At 34.0% G+C, this 19,918-nt stretch overlaps 3 protein-coding genes across 3 annotated transcripts; 1 reads left to right on the forward strand and 2 right to left on the reverse strand.

Moving 5' to 3' along the window:
• Positions 1-1,031: 1,031 nt before the first annotated feature.
• Positions 1,032-2,150, reverse strand: LOC18593485 (CASP-like protein 2D1). The gene is made up of 3 exons (XM_007020730.3): positions 1,870-2,150; positions 1,657-1,768; positions 1,032-1,505 (listed from the first exon to the last, which is right to left on the reverse strand). The coding sequence occupies exons 1-3, from the start codon at positions 2,055-2,057 to the stop codon at positions 1,245-1,247; spliced, it is 561 nt and encodes a 186-aa protein (XP_007020792.3). The 5' UTR covers positions 2,058-2,150; the 3' UTR covers positions 1,032-1,244.
• Positions 2,151-2,699: 549 nt separating this feature from the next.
• Positions 2,700-7,775, reverse strand: LOC18593486 (Galactosyltransferase family protein). The gene is made up of 11 exons (XM_007020731.3): positions 7,261-7,775; positions 6,147-6,249; positions 6,000-6,064; positions 5,709-5,920; positions 5,530-5,593; positions 5,179-5,251; positions 4,840-4,960; positions 4,232-4,319; positions 4,020-4,145; positions 3,820-3,926; positions 2,700-3,180 (listed from the first exon to the last, which is right to left on the reverse strand). Exons 1-11 carry the CDS (start codon positions 7,371-7,373, stop codon positions 3,032-3,034), a joined length of 1,221 nt encoding a protein of 406 aa, XP_007020793.3. The 5' UTR covers positions 7,374-7,775; the 3' UTR covers positions 2,700-3,031.
• Positions 7,776-14,494: 6,719 nt separating this feature from the next.
• Positions 14,495-15,631, forward strand: LOC18593488 (F-box/kelch-repeat protein At1g57790-like). Its single transcript, XM_018124166.2, has one exon. The coding sequence runs from the start codon at positions 14,495-14,497 to the stop codon at positions 15,629-15,631; it is 1,137 nt and encodes a 378-aa protein (XP_017979655.2).
• The last annotated feature ends 4,287 nt before the right edge of the window (positions 15,632-19,918 follow it).

Below are 19,918 nucleotides of genomic sequence, written 5' to 3' on the forward strand. Positions count from 1 at the left end.
CATTGAATGTTTTCTAAATATGAAATTCTGATTCAGAAGATTCTAAACCAATTAAAGAGACATGAAAGCATGCAGAGCACTACTGGGTCAGGATGAAAAAACCGTTCACTCCATTGCCTGCAAGGCAACCCAAATTTGCTTCATCTCTGGCTTTTCAATCTCTGAAAATCAAAACAATATTTGTTTCCATCAATAATTTTCTTAAAGAAACTTCTTGCAGTCTTCCTCATGTATCTCTTCTCCATAATATGAAACATTCACAAAATGGTAGAAAAACATTAACCACTTTCATTATCCAGTTGCATATGTGAATATAAAGATCCCTTCAATATGCTGTCATCACATGTGCAATAAACACTAAACAATAAAGCATCAAAATTTCATGTTCATGGGGGTGACTTTCTCTTTGCAATTACAAAATCTCCATGCCACAATTTATGTGGGCAGGATCTGCTCCAGCCCCAACCCAATACTACCCTTGCCCCAGTTGACATAGGCCAAGCCCAATAATAGTTGTCTTGTTTGGGAGATATATTTTTTCTATCCCATTTATATTTTGCTTATAGACCTTTAAAATTGGGTTTGAAAAATATTAAAAGGCAATAGTGCATAAGGTTTCTCATGTTGTTTGGTTTGGAAAGGATTAATTGTCTTGTTTGTAAGAAGACTATTTTTATTAATTAATTGAATTAATAAAGTAACCATCTTATTCTGTTTTTTTTAACACTTATGATGCTGTTTTGTAAATTATCATTGTAATTAAAGTGGCCTAACATTTTCCCCTTTCTATTTTTTTTTGGCTTTTAATGGAAATTGTTATTCATTTAGAGGGTATTAAAAAAAAAAAGAATTGCAAAACCAACAAAAGACACCATTCCTAAAATGGGAAACAAAGTAGCAACAAATTCTACTTTATGGTTGGTGAGATGGGCCATTGGAGATATCCCCTTAGGGCCTTTTTCTTTGCCATAGTGCTTTGGGTTAGGTGCAATGGTCCCATATTTTCCTTCACCAAGAATTAAATTTGAACAGAGAAATGAAAATGCTTGGTCTCTAGTCTTTCATGAGAGCAACCATTACTTCATTTAGTTCAAATTACAGTAACATTATCAAATGGTCTAATGTGACAAAGGTGTGACAAATTAACATATACTTCTTATTTTTTTTTTTAACTCAATGTGAAGGGTATTGCTGCTTAAGTAAGATGCATACAGATAAAAGGTTTGTGCAGGGAACAGCCATTGTTAGGTCCTTTCTTCTTGTACATCTTCGGAAGAAAAAGGAGGTTCAAACAGGCTGAACACCCTGTAAGCAGAGATCACTGCCAGAACAATGAAGCAGCAAAGAACCAGGGCATGGAGAATCAAGGCCACCTTCATTCCATTGCAGAACTTCCCGTATGTACCGCAGGCTTCACTCCATGTGATTTTCTGATCACCATTGTAAGCTAAGAACACAATCTCCATCACTGCTGCCCCTGATGTGACCACCAAGTAAGCTATAATCTGTCACAAATCACCCCATGGTTAAGGTATAAAAAGGTAAACCTCAAACTTGAGTATGGAATGAAGTAGTTGCTCAGTGAAATAAAGAAGGAAACATAAACTAGGAATATTTATGGAGATGAAGGTATGTTGAAGTTTAAGGGTTGAGGACCTGATCGGAGACAAAGAAAAGCCAAGCTTTAGTGACCAAGCATCCGATGCAAGAGGCAACAACAGCAAGAAAAGCATAACCAGCACATATGGCACTAATGCAAACCATGTACCTTTAAAGGAATTCGAATGCTTTCTTATGAGCAAAAAGAAACAAAAAAAAAAAAAAAAGGCCTTGACAACACTGTAAAGATATTGAACAAACATCACTTACTTGAGTCCTAGAACATTGCTGAACTTTACTTCTCCATACATGCTGTCATCTTCCTTGTTGGTTACAGTCAAACATATTGTTGCAGCACTGAGAGGAACCACAGAAAGCCTAAGAGAACAATCCAGGAACTTAAGAACAGGGTTGTGGTTGTTTGAGCTAGTTGTATCATCTTCAATGTTACTACTCATCCTTGAAGGAAAAAGCAAAATCACACTTACAGAAGAACAAAGTTGAAGCAAAGTGGAATGTGTGGGGATAAATATAGGCCCTCCTAGTGTGAAAACAAAAGTTCTTGAAAGAGGCTAGGCGTGATGTTAGATGTTATCTTAGTGGGATGGGTGAGAAGCAGTGGGGCTGTGCTTTTTCAGCAAAGGAATCATGGGTGTTATTTTTTTGGGTATTTTCTAATAGTAGATGCCATGATTGATCAATTCCACATGGCTTCAAGGCCTCGATCCTTTCCTGCTCTTGACTTAGATAAGGTTCGGTAAAACTTGACTCTGATTTGTCCAAGTGTATGCTGACATCTTGGTTTCAAAGAACTGTTTATGGTCATTCAAGCGCCAATCAAGCCATTTTGTCAAGAGCTCAATCACTTCCAATGGGGAAACTAGCAAGGAAGTGACTTTTGCTTGCGTCTGTTCCCCCTCATGGTTGCATGAATCTGAAGTTCTGCAAGTTCCAGTGACTTGCATGAGTTACAGGCAATCTCCACCAGGGTGGTGATGCTTTAGCATGAAGAAAGGAAAGGGCATCATCAAAAGAGAAATATTCATCACAATAATGGAAAAGAAGGAATACCAGTCAAAAAGTGGGATGGAAAAAGCAGCTAATTCGTAAATCAGAGGGCAGCAAATGCTGAGCCCAAATATTGGCACTTATTATGGAGTTGCCATTCACACTTACAAAACGCTCCCCCAAGGAGCAAATAAAGAATGGTTAATTACATACTTTTTGCTCTCTTATAACTGCTACTGGGTCTTTCTCCCTATATAAAATGGAGTAGACACTCAGCAGCCTAAACCCCTCTCCTTTCCTCCTCCCAACCCTGTTTCTACATTTTACATTTTGACAATTGGTACATTTCTGTATACTCAAAGGTCAAAAACAAGCTCCAATCCATTTACTTGCTTCCTCCTGAGTTTGGAGGAACTGGGCTTTGTTAGAAAGCTGCACTCCACAAAGCATTCTTGCCTTCTCCACACCGTCGGTGGACCTCCTTCATCCTCTCAACTGACTTGCAAATCCCGCTGCAGGTCCAGTCGAATGAAGCAACACAGATGTTGCCTGCTTGAGCCTTCCACTCACAATCTGCAGCAATGTTGTTATCATCAATCTTTTGTTCCACATCCTGGCTTTATAGCATTCACTCCTAGAACTGAATGGTACTTTATTCCCCATTCTGCTATACTTTACTTTAGAGTACAAAAAGACAGACAGAATGACACACACACACACACACACACACCCCACAGGCCCGCAGGGGTGGAGGTGGGTTGTTGCCAAACAGTTGGTATCACAAAACCTCCTAGAGTTGCTTTCATGTCCATGGTGAAGAGTTTTCCCTTTTCTTTTCTTTTATTAACACAAACAAGGCTAGAGCACTATAACTCAAACCTAAGATCTCCACCACTCCACCCAGAAAACCCCCTACACCAACAACCTAGGCCAAGCCTTGGTGGCTGTTTAAGGAGATTGTCAATGACAAAGAAAATATTTAGCTAGATCTATCAGGCCAGGTGGTCATAACTTAAAGCATATGACTAGCAAAAACCACTTATTGATAACAAGTTCCTCAATCAGATGATTTAAGCTAGGATCTGATGATCAAAATCTATTTTTATCATCCTTTAATAGGAAAGAGGTTCAACAAAATGCCCATTCCCAGATACTAGGTGAGATGTGATGGTAAGAAAACAACAAGACATTTGCATTAGTCTATAACATTACCAGTGGTACCACAGCACAGTCTGCGGTCATCTATATGATCTACGTCCAACCCGATAAACCATGATCCCAATGAAACATCTTCATTAGCATACTTATGCAGCACATGCCTGAAAAATTATCATTTCATAAGAAAGAAGTAAACACAAATGAATTTCAAACACATAGATACAACATTCTCCTTCAGAAGATGGGGAATTTACTGGTTAATGGATATATAGGAAGCCAAATCTTTCGAAATGGCATATAGCTGCCCTGTGGCATGGCGGAAATACTTGTTTCCCTCCTCACCAAATTTCCAATATTCAGGTTCGTGGTATCTTACTCCCCTGACCACAGATGGGTAAAAGGTGAGAAAATATAATTAAAGGTTAACTTTTAGCTAAAAAGATAATGTCCAACATGCTTGGCTTACTTTTGAGCAAGAACTGGACCAGATTTCATGCAACCAATATAAACCCTTGGCTTGGATCGATGTCTAGCCAAAGTTGCTCCAAGCGTTGCTGCACAGTACATAGATCGACAATGTAAGAAAACGGAAGATGAATAGAGACAACAAGATTCCTTTTATATTGTAATCTACAAATCCTCACAGAGTGAAAAAAGAGAAAAAAAAAAAAAAACTCTGACATTAATTGCATTGCACATAGAAACTGTTTAATTAAGCTGGTTCCAAAACTGCAAAACAACCTCAATCAATTTTAATACAACTAAATGAGGCAAAAATCTGATATTTAGATACTATCTCCCAATACTATATATAAGTCATCATATCCAGTACTTCGCATTGAAGTCGAAAGTGAGTATCCTATCTTAATATACCAAACCTAGGAAACATGCAGCTACATCAAGACAATGTATCAGTCATCATCACATAATACTTAGTTTCAAGGGAAACATACATTTTGGCTGCTACATGAGAACAGCAAGTATATTAAAGAATATTGGGCTAAATATTCACCAGTCTGAAAGAATATGTTTTCCTGAAATGCAAAAACAGGCAAGACAATGCTGCATATTTACCTATATTTACATGCACATCATCATCAACTTTGACATAGAAATCAGCATCCCACAAGGCAGCAGCAGTGGCAAAGTATGCCTTTGTCTTGGCTGATAATTCAAGGTAACCCTCAACATGCTCCTGCTCAAATGAAATTTTTATAAAAATAAGGCAGCATTAGATGTTATCTAAATATCAAAGCAAAATAACAATGTTGTAGAAAAGTTTTGTAAGTATGCTCTTGCTTCTAGATATCAGAGCAAAGCAATAATGTTGCAAAAATAACTCTTGTATGTATGCTCTTGGCAAATAGAACATATATACATAAAGCTCAAAATGAGCAAGATTGAGGGTAGTACCAGCCTCAGAAAGTCACCATGCTTTCTGTCTTCTGCTTCAATAGCCCTATCAAGGATACCCCCTGAGGTAGCACTGTCAATTGGATGGATAAAAAGTTTAGGAATATTCCACTCCATCAAAATAGTCCTTCACTTCAAAAGAAGACCGTATATGAAGCAATAAGATTATAGACAAAGAAAGATATATCCGGTGAATAATAAACCCATACAACAAAAGGCCTCATAAAATTGCCTTGCACCTCAACCATTTATTGAAGCAAAGACCACAGGATACAAGATTCTTTATATTGGCAAGATAAAGAAAAGTGAACTTCTACCTTAACTAACTTTGAACTCAAATAAAGTACTCACCTGTGACCAATTACAAATCGCATTATGATTCCCTTCTCTTCTTCAAGCTTCTTCCTTTCTTCCCCTGGTTTTGATACAAATCAAGGAACAGTTATTCATCTTAAAAGTTAGTTTAGAAATATATTAAATGATACACCAAATTTACTATAATATGGACAGAAAGAGATCAATCTACAAACCTTGAGGCATCCAAGTAGCACGAACTGAATCTCTTCGTTTTCTGCTGCTAAAAGCAGTATTGATGCCTACAACCATTAAATATTTCCGCTTCCCAGTTGATTCAGGGATTTTCAGGTCATCTGAAATGGGAGAACCATTAATTATAGATTCCTGTGCGGCCCTTGCAGCAGCTAACTCCATCTCCAAATTTGATATTGTTTTATCCAGTGTTCTGCATTTTATATTCAGTAAATAAACCTTCTGCTAACTTAAATAAAATCCAAGTAAACAAAGCATGAATATAAACTTACTGTATAGCATGATGAGTCTTTGAAACTTCCCCTAGTATATCCTTTGGTTCACGCTTCACATCCTTCTGTTAACAGAAGTCATCATATGAGCTAACAAGAACCTACCAAAAGATGACAAAATTTTCAAGGGTTTGAATAAATACTGACTCGCATTGGATCACAACCCTCTGTAATTAACTTTAGCCCTTCCTCTTTAGCTCCTGTTTCTCGTGATACACCTTTTTCATCAGCCTCTGGCACTGCCCACATTCTATGGACAAAAGATCTAATTAGTTTGGCTTTCACATTGGTAAAATAAACTGGAACAGAAAATTTTGAGGTAATTATCAATTTTAAAGCAAGAGTGGCCCATAATTCTTGAAGAAAATCACACTTAAGCTCACAAAAAAAGCCTCCTATAACAAATTTCAGATAAAAGAACACCAAATAAAGTGTTTCAACCCTAAAATGCCATGTCAAATAAATATCTTCTGGAAATCTTCTGGGTTCTTATCATATGGCATGAAACCAGTCAAAATCTTGAGTTTGATCATGAACTTTCTGTTACACTGGCTCTTACACCAGAGAAGAGGAGGAGGAGGAGGAGGAGGAGGAGGTGCTGCCATTCTCATAGCAGGAAAATGAGGAGGGAGCACTAAGAAACAATCGATTTCAAACTTCAATCAATTCTTACTTAAAATTTGAATACCTTAATTTGATCTCAATGATGGCAATAACTAACAAAGTAAATTTCAAACGGCCAAAGCTTTAAATCCAGCATCAAAAAACATAAAACAAGGACAGGAAAACCTCCATAGTACTCTAGGAAGTGCAGATCTTTGCATTACATCATAAAACAAAGTGGACAACATTAATTACAAAGCCCGTCTCAGTCTAAATTAAAGAAACCAGAAATGAATGATTATTTATCAAAAGTTTTCATAATCATTGCCACTCATATAATATCCACAAATAAGCAATAACCCCACAAACATACATCAACAAACCTACTAAAAAATGTTAAAAGCCATGGTCCATGAACTAATCTAAAAAGGAAAAAGAAAAAAGCAGCTAGTGCCTTCACTAAAATTGTAAATAAGCCAAAAAAAAATCCTACTAAATCAGGAAACTTATAAAAACAAAAGCAATTTTATGAAAATCAGAAAAATATCCCATAAAACTGATGAATTTGCATGCACCTACTTCACCAAACTGCAGATACAAGCTAGAACCAAATCAAAAAATGAAATTTAAAGAAGCTAAAATAATTAGATGAAGTTACCTATCAGAAAAGAGCATCCCAGCACAAAAACAGCCAATGCAAAGTAACAGAGCCCATTTTTTTGTCACGACAGACTTTGAATTTGGCTCAAGTCCTTTACTCTTCCAACTCATTTTTCTTCCTCCAAAACTAATCAAAATCTAAATCAAAGCAAAACCCATTTCTTATCTCAAGTAAAAAAAAAAAAAGTCAAAACGACCAAAATTTCAGATCCAAAAAATCCCAACTTTCCTCCAAACCCAACACCAAAAACCACAGGAAAAAGCGTAAAAACAACAAACTTTGATTCGAAAACTGTACTTCAACACTTAAAGTTTGTATCTTTAAATTGGGTTTTGAGAATTCTTTCAGCTGGAAAATTTGCAGAGAAGAAAGAAACTCAAAACTGATGCCCTTCTGGAAAGATTTTGAAGACGACCTAACAGCTTCAAATGTTGAGTTTTTGAATATAAATATATATAAAAAAAAGAGAAAATTAAAAATCATTTAAATAATAATACAACCGACACTCAAAAAAGTTTTCATTTTTCTTTTTTTTTTCCTTTTTTGCATTTTTTTGGCTTTGGTCTGAATAAGGTTAAGTATTAAATAGTCTGTGTCCTAGTTGTACCTCTACTGACATTATAACGACTCCCCTAGTTGTACTTGTCTTTGTTCTTCAATGATTAAACGTAAAACAAAAATTAGACCACTTCTAGGCTACTAAGGCAAGTTTCAATGACGAAAAGATGAGATTTTTCTATTTTAAGATAAAGAATCAAAGTGGATTCAGTGTTTGAATTGAGTTATAGGAATTGATAACTTCTTTTATTAACAAACAAAATTAACACCGATGATAAAGCTAATAAACTCATACTAATCACCTCATTTGGATGATTGTGAACAAATATTATCTAGTTTGAGTTTAAAATTTTGATATAAAATTGAACAGAAATAAATAAAATAAGACAGAGGAGAGTCTAAAATTTATAACTACATATTTAATGTTCATTGCCCCCGTTTGCCCAAAGACAAAAATTCAAAGAAGCCACAGAAACAATTGCAGACAAAAAAGAACAAATCACATGCCCTAAGAGAGAACCTCATAGGAGAATATTTAGGCTGTCAACCATTGTTTCTAAGGAATTTGATGAAATTGCAAAGCCATAAGCTTATCGCTTAAGCTGTTCTGCTTAGATTTTACTTTTGTCCTACAAAACACAGAACCATCATTTTGAACTGTCTTAAGATCCCAACACTTCCAAACATTGACTGAAGGATGTTAGGACACATGGGACACGTGCAGAGAACATGAGTCCTATAATGGGTCTTCACAGGTTTTCAGGATTTTTAGAAGCTGGTTAGGTTTCAATTAAAGTTTGCTGAGAGATTCAGATCAGAAAACAGGACCACGCAAACTTGGCTAGTGTTGATGCTAGGACCCAGTTTACAGCACAAGTATTCTCGATCTACACACGTGCTAGTGCGAGTCTTCCATTTATTGATGGATACTGACATTTTTGTTTCCTTGGTACAGAACAATTTCACAATAAATAACTTGCCGAATTACTATGGGAGTGGGAGATTGTCTTCATTTACTTTGTTGAAAGTTGATTGTCCTAGTTATGAGAGAAAAAGGGTCTTTATTTACAGCACAAGATAATTGATATATACATGTAATTTTCATTTATACTTGGGGATAACACAAAGGAGAGACAGATTAGTTGTACTTTCAAAATCTAATTATCAATGCAATGATTATTTGCTACAGTCTCAATTACAAAGTTAACCTAATATTATCCCTCTGTAACTTGATTTGCAGGGCTTTTTCTTCTTCTTTTTTTAATCCAAGTTGTAAAAAGGAAACAGTAAAATGTAACATCAAGACTTCTTGTTTTGACTTTGGCAAGAAGCCTCTTTATATTCTCTTTGTATAGTTTAATGACAGATAAAATGTCATCATATCAGCTAGGAAAGGGAATGAGGACCTACCACTAAGTATGTTTTTGTTTGTTTGTGATCAGATGAACCATAAAATCATCTTCACTAAAAATTTATTAAAATTTGATAATTTTATCATATATATATATATATATGGCTATATATATTGTTTTATATGGTAACATATATTTGCATGTTAGGCTTGTTAAAATTTGTCCCTTTAAAGCAGAACTATACTCTATTTTTCCTTTTTGACTTTTAAAACATCTCTTGCTTTAGCAACCAAAAGGCTGCAAATGCACTATGAAGTTTCACTTTGAGCTGGTGTGGTCTCTATGAAGAGCCTTTCTTGCCATGATAAGCTCAATTTTGAGTCAAAAAGATTAACAAATAGGCCCATTATATCAACGTGATTGCCTTCTCTCTTCTTCTTTCTCTTTATTTTAATCTTTTGGGAGTAAGGGCAACCTCCTTTGAGGTGGAAAGCAAAAAATTAAAGGAAAAAAAATTAAGGCAGGACCTCAAACCCATGCATTGAGTAGGCCACGCTCTAAAAGGTGTGGGGTCATTGAGGTTAAGCCCCTAGGGTTATTTACCTTCTGTTTGTTGCAGAGGGAACTAAGAAGAGTTTAATCTTTTATTCTTCTAATTAATAAGGGATCTCTTATGAGGTTAAGCTAACCAATGGCAATGTTATTAGTCATCATTCCTCCCATCATCTAAGTGGCCCCAAACATTAGCAAAAACAAAACATTGAAACCTTTGGCCACGTGAATGTGGGTCTCTGATCACATGAACATATTGGAAGATCAATGCTGGCTTGAAGGGAAGAGCCTTTAGTATATTCAAACCAAACATGATCTAATATATGTGTGTGTGTGTATATATATATATATATATATATATATATATATAGTCTTCATGTACCAAAAAAGAAATGACTATCAGTCATGAATTGTCCTTAACAACCCTTTTTTTTTTTTTGGGGGGGGGGGGGGGGGGGGGGGGGGGTTAGTATTGGTTTTCTATGAAGTATATAGGATTAGATTGAAATGATTGTTGCTACATTGGAAGGCCTTTAGATAATTAAATTGGTAATTAACCAACATATTTAAGGCAAGTGAATGAATGGAATTTTCATACATAATAGAAGCCTAAAGCAGGCAGTGGCTACAACCACCTTCCCATTGAAAATATATTATTATTGTTAGTGTTGTAGACTGATGGCCTATTTGATTCACACGATGCACATGTTGTCACCTAACAATGTGATGGACTTGATTCACGTGTTATGCGACAAGTTCACTTTATACACTTCCTCATGGCCCCATTCACTTTGCTTCAATTAAAATTAAACTGCATCCATCCCTCAGTAAATTTTATAGAATTTTCGTTGGTCTAAAACAAACCCATATTCTCATTATTAAATATTGAAACGTCATTGATTTATGGGGTCGAAAGCCCAACTTCAGATCCCATTTTCTCCCTGACCCATCAAGAAATCCGATCCAGCTTTCGACCAATGGGCTAAACCTTTTGAGAATACAGCTTTCGGCCTTCGTGTCCATGGTGAACAGGCTTCCATTAGGTCATGGCATTATTTTGTGTCAAACGGATTAGATAAATACAAACTTAAAAAAAGGGTTTGTAGTATTGGACAATTCCTTCCTAACACCGTTCTTGTGACCCCTCCAATGGCAGCTAAGAAAAAGAAATACCGTCGGCCATGGCCACCAGCACCCAGTCCGTTCCCTTGGCTTGTTTACTCACATGGCGAAAACTATGAATACCAAACCTTTGGCACCGTGACAAACCCCAACAAGACTCGCCTGAGCAGAATCCCAGGGTTGCAAGGTAAAAAGTTTTGGTCTTCATGTCATGGTTGGAGTCTTTTTTCCTGACACTTGTGGCCACCATTTCTTTCTTTGGAACCCCATGACACTGCAGAAAAGAAGACTACCATCATTGAACTTCAAAGGAACCATTCACTACTGCACTTTCTCCTGTTCTCCAAGTGACCCCAATTGCATGATCTTACTCTCGGAGAACGATGTTCCTCTGATCATATTCCTTCAGCTTGGAGACAAACAATGGATCGAGCTAAATTGTGAAAAGGAGGTGGAGAGGTGTTTAAAAGAGAGTGGAGAGCTGGTCCAGCAGGGTGATGAGAGATACAACCCACTTAGCATTATTAGCTGCAATGGTAATTTATTATATGCCGAAACATTCCTAACACCACAAAGGTTATTTCTGATCGAGAAGCTTAAACTTGATGGCACAGTCATGAGCTCATTAGGTAAGATTCCCAGGGCCCCTCGATGTATAACACAAGCTCAACGATTCTTAGTTGAACTTCAAGGCAAAATCTACTCTACAATGTTTGGACTTGGACTGATAGTGTCTGATAATGAAATAGTTGTTGTTGATGTTCATAGACTAGATCCATCCAAGATGATTTGGGAGAAAGTGGAACATGATCCGGATCTTGTGTTCTTTGTCGCCGATGTTTATGGAAATTATGCTTTTTGTTGGCAATCAATCGAGCTAGAAATCCATGAGCATCGTACACATTTTCCTTCAAATAAAAATTTATGTTGGTACAATATTAGAGATAAAATACTATCATGTTCTCGTCTTTTACTAAATATACAATCGCAATATTTATCATTTTGGATTATTGTTAATCAAAGGTAAAACCTAAAGTCAATTGTTAAACAATTGTCCCTTTATGTTTTTATATTTCTATTTGTTCCATATCAGATTATACACTTTTGAAGTTGCTTCTTTTACAATGTCAATCTCTAGGGGTAAAACTTGTATAGTGTTGTAGGCCTTTGCTTTTGTAATTTGAGATATTTTCCCATAGTAGCAATGATTAAAGTCAGTTTTCTCATTCATTCTACTTAATCAAAGTCAGTTATAGATCAAGTACTGAATCTGATGATGAACAAGCCAAGACTAGATGCATTATGGCACAAGAGGAATATGCAAGAGTGCAAGTCCGAGAGGGAGAAAGCAATGTGGTAGTGGAGAAAGGAGGCAATGAAGAAAGAAAACATAATGATCTTCCATTAGATATTGCTGATGAGATTGCTGGGCGTCTCACTTTAGTTGATTAGTTGCACTTGCGCACTACTTGTACAATGTTTCGATCAGTATCCCCTCCTGTCGATTGGAAGAAGAAGGCCTTGAAAGGGTTGGAGCTCCCTCCACTATCCCCATGGCTTATCTTCTTCGAGAAAGATGGTGTTTGCTCCTTGGTTGACCCAAGACATGTGTGTATATATATAAGACAATTTCAAACGAAATTAGTGAACATTTATTTTTACAACAACTGTACCCAAACCAAATTGGATAACCTTATTTTGGTTGTCAATGATATACATTGTCTACTTTTCTTCCCAAGGAAATGGACCAATCAAGACTTCATTTTCATGAATAAACCTTTTGTTTTTTGTGGACCTAATTTGTTTGACAATGAAACCAAAAAAATATTCTCGAAGCCTTAGGCTTCTTAGGACTCTACAGCTTTGAAAGTGGGACTTCCATTAGTATAGTTTGAAAGCTCAACATACAATATCATATGAATCGCTTGAACATTAGAACAAATATAGTTTAGACTAGAAATTATCCGTAACTCATCGTCTGAAAATAATTATGAATTATTATAATTCCTCACAAATTTAAGGTCCTTTTTATACAAGAGAAAATTAACAAATCTTAAACTCTAATAAATACAAAGATCATTTGAAAGTAAGGAAATCCTTAGAAGATTTTACAATTATGAAATTATTAATTTGATATCTCGATATATATATATATATTTGATGAAAATATCTTTACATTCATAATAATAAGACTTTATATGGTAAGAAAAATCAAGAGTCATATCTAAAAAATTTAGGAATTTAAATACATGATCAAGCTTGATTAGTGTCTCAAACAGATATGAAAGCCTTGTTTGGGGTTTCGGGTTTTTTTTTTATTTTTGGTGTAACTTAGGATGTTTTTGTCATAAATGTAATGCCTTTAACTCATTATATAAATACAACCTTAATTAGGGTTTACAGCATTGGACAATTCCTTCATAACAACGTTCTTGTGACCCCTCCAATGGCAGCAGCTAAGAAACAGAAGCATTGTTGCCCATGGCGACCAGCACCCGGTCCGTATCCTTGGCTTGTTTACTCGCATGGCGAAAACAATGAATCCCAAACCTTTTGCACCATAACAAACCCCAACGAGACTCACCTCAGGAGAATCCCAGGGTTGCAAGGTCAAAAGTTTTGGACTTCATGTCATGGCCCGAGTCTTTTTTCTGACACCGGTCACCGGCAATTCTTTCTTTGGAACCCCTTTACACTGCAGGAAATAAGACTACCATCATTGAACTTCGAAGGAACCATTCACCAGTGCACTATCTTCTCCTATCCAAGTGACCCCAATTGCATGATCTTCCTTTCGGCAACCTATGTTCCTTCCATTCTATTCCTTCAGCTTGGAGACAAACAATGGACCAAGCTAAATTATGAGAAGGAGGTGCAGAAGTGCTTAAAAGAGAGTGGAGAGCTGGCTCAGCAGGATGATGATGGTGATGATGGTCTTGTCGAGAGATATAACCCACTTCGCATTATTAGCTGCAATGGCAATTTATACGCCCAAACATAACCATTACAAAGGTTATTGCTAATCGAGAAGCTTAAACCTGATGGCATAGTCATGAGATCATTACGTTTTCAGATTCCAATGGGCCTTACTGGTATAACACGCTCTCAACTGTTCTTGCTTGAATTTCAAGGCAAAATCTACTCTATATTGTTAGGATTTGGAGGATATGCAGTGATAGGGAAAGAAGTTGTTGTTATTGATGTTCATAGAGTAGATCCATCCAAGAAGATTTGGGAGAAAGTTGAACATGTACCGGATCTTGCCTTCTTTCTGAACTATTATGAAAATTATGCTTTTTGTTGTCAAGTAATCGAGCCAGAAATCTATGGAAATCGTATATATTTTCCTTTAAAGGAAATTTTGTACTCGTACAATATTAGAGATAGAACATTATCGCATTCTCGTCCTTTGTCAAATATACAATCATCATATTCATCATTCTGGATTTTACCTGATCAAAGGTAAAAACTAAACTTAGATATATATATATATATATATATATATATATTTTATTTGCAGTCAATTGAACTTGCCTACTGTTGTAGGCCTTTGCTTTTGTAATTTGAGATGTTTTCTCTTTCAATTATAGTAGCAATGATTAACAATACTGTCTTCCACTCATTCAATGTCATTGTCTAGATGCATTATGGCAGAAGAGGAATATGCAAGAGTGCAAGTCCAAGAGGGAGAAAGCAATGTGGTAGTGGAGAAAAGAGGCAATGAAGGAAGAAAATATAATGATCTTCCATTAGATATTGCTGCTGAGATTGCTGGGCGTCTGACTTTAGGTGATTACTTGCACTTACGTACTGCTTGTACAGTGTTTCGATCAGTATCCCCTCCTGTTGATTGGAAGAAGAAGGCCCTGGAAGGGTTGGAGCTCCCTCCACTGTCCCCATGGCTTATCTTCTTCGAGAAAGATGGTGTTTGCTCCTTGGTTGACCCAAGACATGGTGACAAGTATCTAATAAGCTTACCTCCTTCGTTATCAAACTGTGGGATTTACTATTCAAAGAATGGGTGGTTCCTAATGTCTGGGAATACGGATTCTACATTCCTGTTTAATCCGTTTACTAGAAAAATCGTCCCATTTCCAAAAGATGATATTCCCTATCGTTTCTTTACTTCTTACATGGGCTTTTCCTGCTATCCAACCTCTTCAGATTGTCTGGTTGTTGTGTTTGGTCAAAAGTTCTATCAAAAAGTTTACCTAAGCTACACTCGTCTAGGGGGCCAAGGATGGACGGATGTTGACTTCCACAGTTCCATGGACTTTGTCTTCTGTGAAAATAGCCCGGTATTCTATCAGGGAGCATTCTATTGTTTGGGACGTGGTGGAAATCTTGGAGTTTTACAATTTACAGCCGGTGAGGTCACCTGGAGAGTTCTTCTCAAGCCTACAAGGCCTTGCTCCTCCTACCATCAGAACTTTCTGGTGGAATGTAATGGGAAGCTTTTGTCTGTGTTTGTTGGTGAATTTGGAAAAGGGGTTCGGGTTTTCAAGCTGAATCACTCTCCAATGGCATGGATCGAGGTTGAAAGTTTGGGACATTATATGATTTACATCAGTCGTTCTTCTTCTCTTGCTGCAATGGCAACAGCCCCTGGCATGGAGAACAAAATCAACTTCCCCAGATTCTGTGGCCAAAGTAGTCACAGCATTGTGTTTTACTCTCTCGACACAAAGAAATTTCATTCATTTGAGAGTGGGAATGCAGAAGTAGATTTCTATAGCACTAGAGAGCAATTGTGTGCCTGCTGGATTGAACCTAATTGGTGTTGAAACCTTAAACTTTTCATTGCTATATATGGTTGAAGCCTAGTTATGCTATTAGGCATAGAGACATTTTCCTTCTATTAAGGATCTAAGTTCAAGTAGTGTTATTAATCGTTTCATGTGTCTTGCCACATGCCTACTTACTTCGATTTTTTTTGTCCATTTTTTCTTTTAGGGATGTTCCAAAAAATGAAATATTTTTTTATATTACAAATATAATTTTCATGATTTTTTTTTATTTTTTTCATATTAAAAAACATTGAACATTTATATTTTGTTATAAAAATTTTAAATTTTTTAATATAAAATATATCAAAATTAAAATGTTTATCTTAATTTTTGTAAAATTTAAAGTGTGATAAATATTTAAACATAACATTGAACTAAATAGGAAATTCTTTGATAATATTATTTATTAACATCTTCTTTAACTAAATAAGAAATTAATAGAATTTTCATTGGTCTCAAATTGGCCCATATCCGCATTTTTGAATATTGAAACATCATTGATTTATGGGTCAAAGCCCAACTTCATTAAAAGATTAATTGTTTGAACAAAATTAACTATTCGTCTAAATATTTTATAATTAGGGGGAATACAATTCAGTTTGAATATTTTGATTGATTTTTAGTGTTTGAAATTGACAATCGAATTGACTTAACAAATCAATCATTAGTAATATATTTTTAAAAATATTATATATATCTTTTGTATCTTTAATATTTTTATAATATAATCATTCCTCTCTCTCAAATTCCCTGTCTATGTACATAATATTAATAACAATATTTTTATTATTAATATCTTTACCAATAAATATTCAATTACCAAAAATGCCCACCACAAAAATTACCAAAAATGGATAACCATGTTAACGTAAAGCCCATAATAAATAATATAGATTGACTCTAGTTGATTCTTACGGCCTGATCTCACTTGTTCCCAGCTTTCATTTTTTTAAAAAGAAAAAGTCGAATATTTAACCTTACAAAATATAATAGTATTTCACACCGAATACAATAGCAATAAATTTGAAAACAAACAAATTTTAATAACTACTATATATATTAATGATAACTAAAAACAAGAAAAAGAAAAACAATAAACTAAAAATAGTTTTTAAATAGTTTATAATAGAAAAGCTTTAAAACAAGCTCGCACAAAAACATAGGATATAAAGTGTAAAAAAAAATTTCAATCTCAACAGTCAATGACTCCTTTCGTTTTTTTTATGTATGTTAAGCCATTCATCGTAGACAGGAATGTAAAGCGCTTTGATAAACATTATAAAACCCACATTATCATCAGAGTATTTATGGTAATGACAAATTTATGATCACATTATCCACAAACATAGATGATTCGTTAGAAATTGACTATGATCTAGAAAAATTTATGATCAGCAAAATAAAATACCAAATGTTACAAATCCGAAAAGATGCTTCTTTAATTAGAACCACATTACTCATGAACAATGTTGATCCACAAACAGGCATGGTTCATTAGAAATCGCCTATGATCTCAGAAAAGTTTGTGGTTAGTAAAATAAAACATCAAATGATGCAAATCTGTCTATTATAACCACATAACTCATAAACTTTATTCATCATCTTAATTAGTACTATCATGTAACGGCTTTTGTCTTCACAGTTCATTGTTTCACCCTTAATTTCAACCTCTCTATCGTAGCATAAATTTGATTATTTATAATATCTAGGCAAATAACTCCATTGCTCATGTCATTAATCGATCATGACATTAGCATTTATTTTTAATTGATCAACCTCTTACACATTTGAACTTTTTTTTTACACAATCAAATTAGTGTGTTGTATTAATAATCAAATTCACGTAATGAAAGTTTAGGATTTTTTTTATATTTATATTTTTTAAAAAAATTTTAAGATTTTTTCATATTTTTTCATGATGTTTACGATCCTAAGTAAATAAAAAACGTATTAACTTAATTACTAATCAAACAAAAATATAAAAATCAGGAAGAAATAATGAAATAATGATAATAATAAATATAATAATAATAATCGTAAATGCAAGAGAACAAATGGCATATATATACTTAAAATTTCCAAAAAAATATAAGGATACTCATGATAATAAATAAATAAATAAATAAATAATAATAATAAAACTTTTTTAAAGAAAGTAAGATTATAATAATAATGAATATAAAGAATAATCTATAGTGAACATAGGGTTTGTAGCACGCCGCACATCCTTATTACATTGTTAAATATCATTGCATATAGACGAGTCAAAGCCCTGAAGATAGGACGTTTTGAGAGAACTTACAGAGGCAAGTTCCTTTAGAAAATTTCTTAGGTAAAAGGATACTTTTGAGTCTTACTAGTACGATGGGAGAGTTCGAAAAATGTTTTTAATAAAAATTTTTTACTCATATTAAGACTTGATAACGACTATATCGATGATGTGATTTACTCGTTAAACTTATGAAGGTACGTTTCTTTAGTATTTCTCTAGGTGAGAAAGTATTCTCAAATCCCATTAGTATAGTAGGCGGATTCGAGAGGTACTCTCAATAAAAAGTATTCGTTTGGCATTATTCAGTTTTTACGCCATGCATTTTATAATTACATCATGTGCATGTCACACCCCTAAAATCGAATAAGATGTTTTAACTTGCTAATAAAATAAAGAATAAAATAAGTAAACAATAATTAAAAAAATATAGGAATAAAATCAATAGTTTATGTTATAATAGGATAACATATAATTAAATGATACTGTTCATAGAATGGGCATCACGGGTGTTAATCCTTCTTGGTACGTAATTGTACTCCCAAATTTAACTCTATAAAATCACAGATCAAGTCATTGTTCTTCAGATGTACTTAAAATCAATTTAAGGCTTCGTCGAATATAACAAATTTAATAAGTAACCAATCACACCTAGATAAAAAAGATTTGTGGTGACTCCTTACATTTTTTACACTTAGCAATCAAATTCCTTGACCCGCACGTTAGGACAACCATATGATGCGTATTATTTTATTACCACTTAAGTCAAATAATAAAGATTATATACCTATTCTTTCACTTGTTCCCAACTTTCTGTTGACCATGCTAGGTATTCTCATCTATCAATCTCTTACAAATTTAATTTCTTTTCTCAACCAAATACGAGTATTGTCACAAACTTAAGGTTTAGATTATTGTGCCATATTTTTATTTTGTTAAAAAAATTCATAATTTTTTTTATGATTTTTGAAGAGTATTATATTAGAAATCAAATTTACAAATATATTTTTCATGATTTTTTAATTTGTTTCATATTATAAAGCATAGAATATTTATATTTTGTTAAAAAAATCCAAAAACATTTCGTATAAATAATAGAAAAGACAAAACATTTGCAAACATTTCCATTGCAATAAAAAAAAATCTCAATCCAATTCCCCTAATAAAGTTGAAGAATATGTACAATCAGCTTAACCAAACTTATTTTCTTAACTCGGCTTAGTGAACAAAAAGAAAATTATTTCGACAAAATTTATCTAGACTTGGATACTTAACAAAATTTTTATGATTGAGCAAAAAAAAAATCATATTATATGTGTATCATATGATACACTTCAATACTTCTTTATGATACAGTATATCGATTTGATATTTAATAAAAATTTTTTAATTGAAATATTAATATTTTTTATCTTAATTTTCGTAAAATTTCAAATCAAATTAGTACACATTTAAAAATGAAAAAAATAAGGATACATTATTTATTGATATATTCCCAATCCCATTTTCTCCCCTTAACGAACTCTGATCCTGCTTTCCATTATTTCATTTTCATTTCTAGTATTTGGAACTTGAAATAGAGAAAGAAAACAAAAGCATCACGAAAAGCAAAGAAAGGGACATGGCAAATAGTAAGAATCTTTAGGTGAAGTCTACATTTGATGCACGCAAGTCTTAGCCACGAACTCCACGTTTTCCACCTTCTCCAACCTTTTAATAATATTTATTAATTAATTGTTTTAAGGGAAAAAATCTAAAACTTTTAATAATATTTATCAATTAATTGTTTTAAGAGAAAAAAATAGAGATTATAATTAAAAAAAAAAGAAAAAAAAACATTGTCTAGACTAATGGTTCTTATGCTCCATTGTATTAAGGAGACAATAATTGATGTTGACAATTGTGTTTATTTTTTATACTTTTCCATTTAACACTGTTAACTTTATTTTAAAACTTTTTAAAGCTTTTTAAAAATTTATTTTATTAATTATATTAATTTAATGAAAATAAAGGAT

Source organism: Theobroma cacao, chromosome 7 (genome assembly GCF_053813885.1).
Source record: "Theobroma cacao isolate CCN51 chromosome 7, ASM5381388v1, whole genome shotgun sequence".
NCBI classification, from domain to species: Eukaryota; Viridiplantae; Streptophyta; class Magnoliopsida; order Malvales; family Malvaceae; genus Theobroma; species Theobroma cacao.

Bases quoted from the DNA above. Each gene is read 5' to 3' on its own strand.
- LOC18593485 (XM_007020730.3), bottom strand. From the start codon at position 2,057: ATGAGTAGTAACATTGAAGATGATACAACTAGCTCAAACAACCACAAC. The intron at 1,769-1,869 runs GTAAGTGATGTT...ATTCCTTTAAAG, and splicing joins AGCAATGTTCTAGGACTCAA to GTACATGGTTTGCATTAGTG. The intron at 1,506-1,656 runs GTCCTCAACCCT...GATTTGTGACAG, and splicing joins TTTTCTTTGTCTCCGATCAG to ATTATAGCTTACTTGGTGGT.
- LOC18593486 (XM_007020731.3), bottom strand. From the start codon at position 7,373: ATGAGTTGGAAGAGTAAAGGACTTGAGCCAAATTCAAAGTCTGTCGTG. The intron at 4,320-4,839 runs GTAAATATGCAG...TGTACTGTGCAG, and splicing joins TGATGTGCATGTAAATATAG to CAACGCTTGGAGCAACTTTG. The intron at 3,927-4,019 runs GTAAATTCCCCA...ATAATTTTTCAG, and splicing joins TCCTATATATCCATTAACCA to GCATGTGCTGCATAAGTATG.
- LOC18593488 (XM_018124166.2), top strand. From the start codon at position 14,495: ATGGCAGAAGAGGAATATGCAAGAGTGCAAGTCCAAGAGGGAGAAAGC.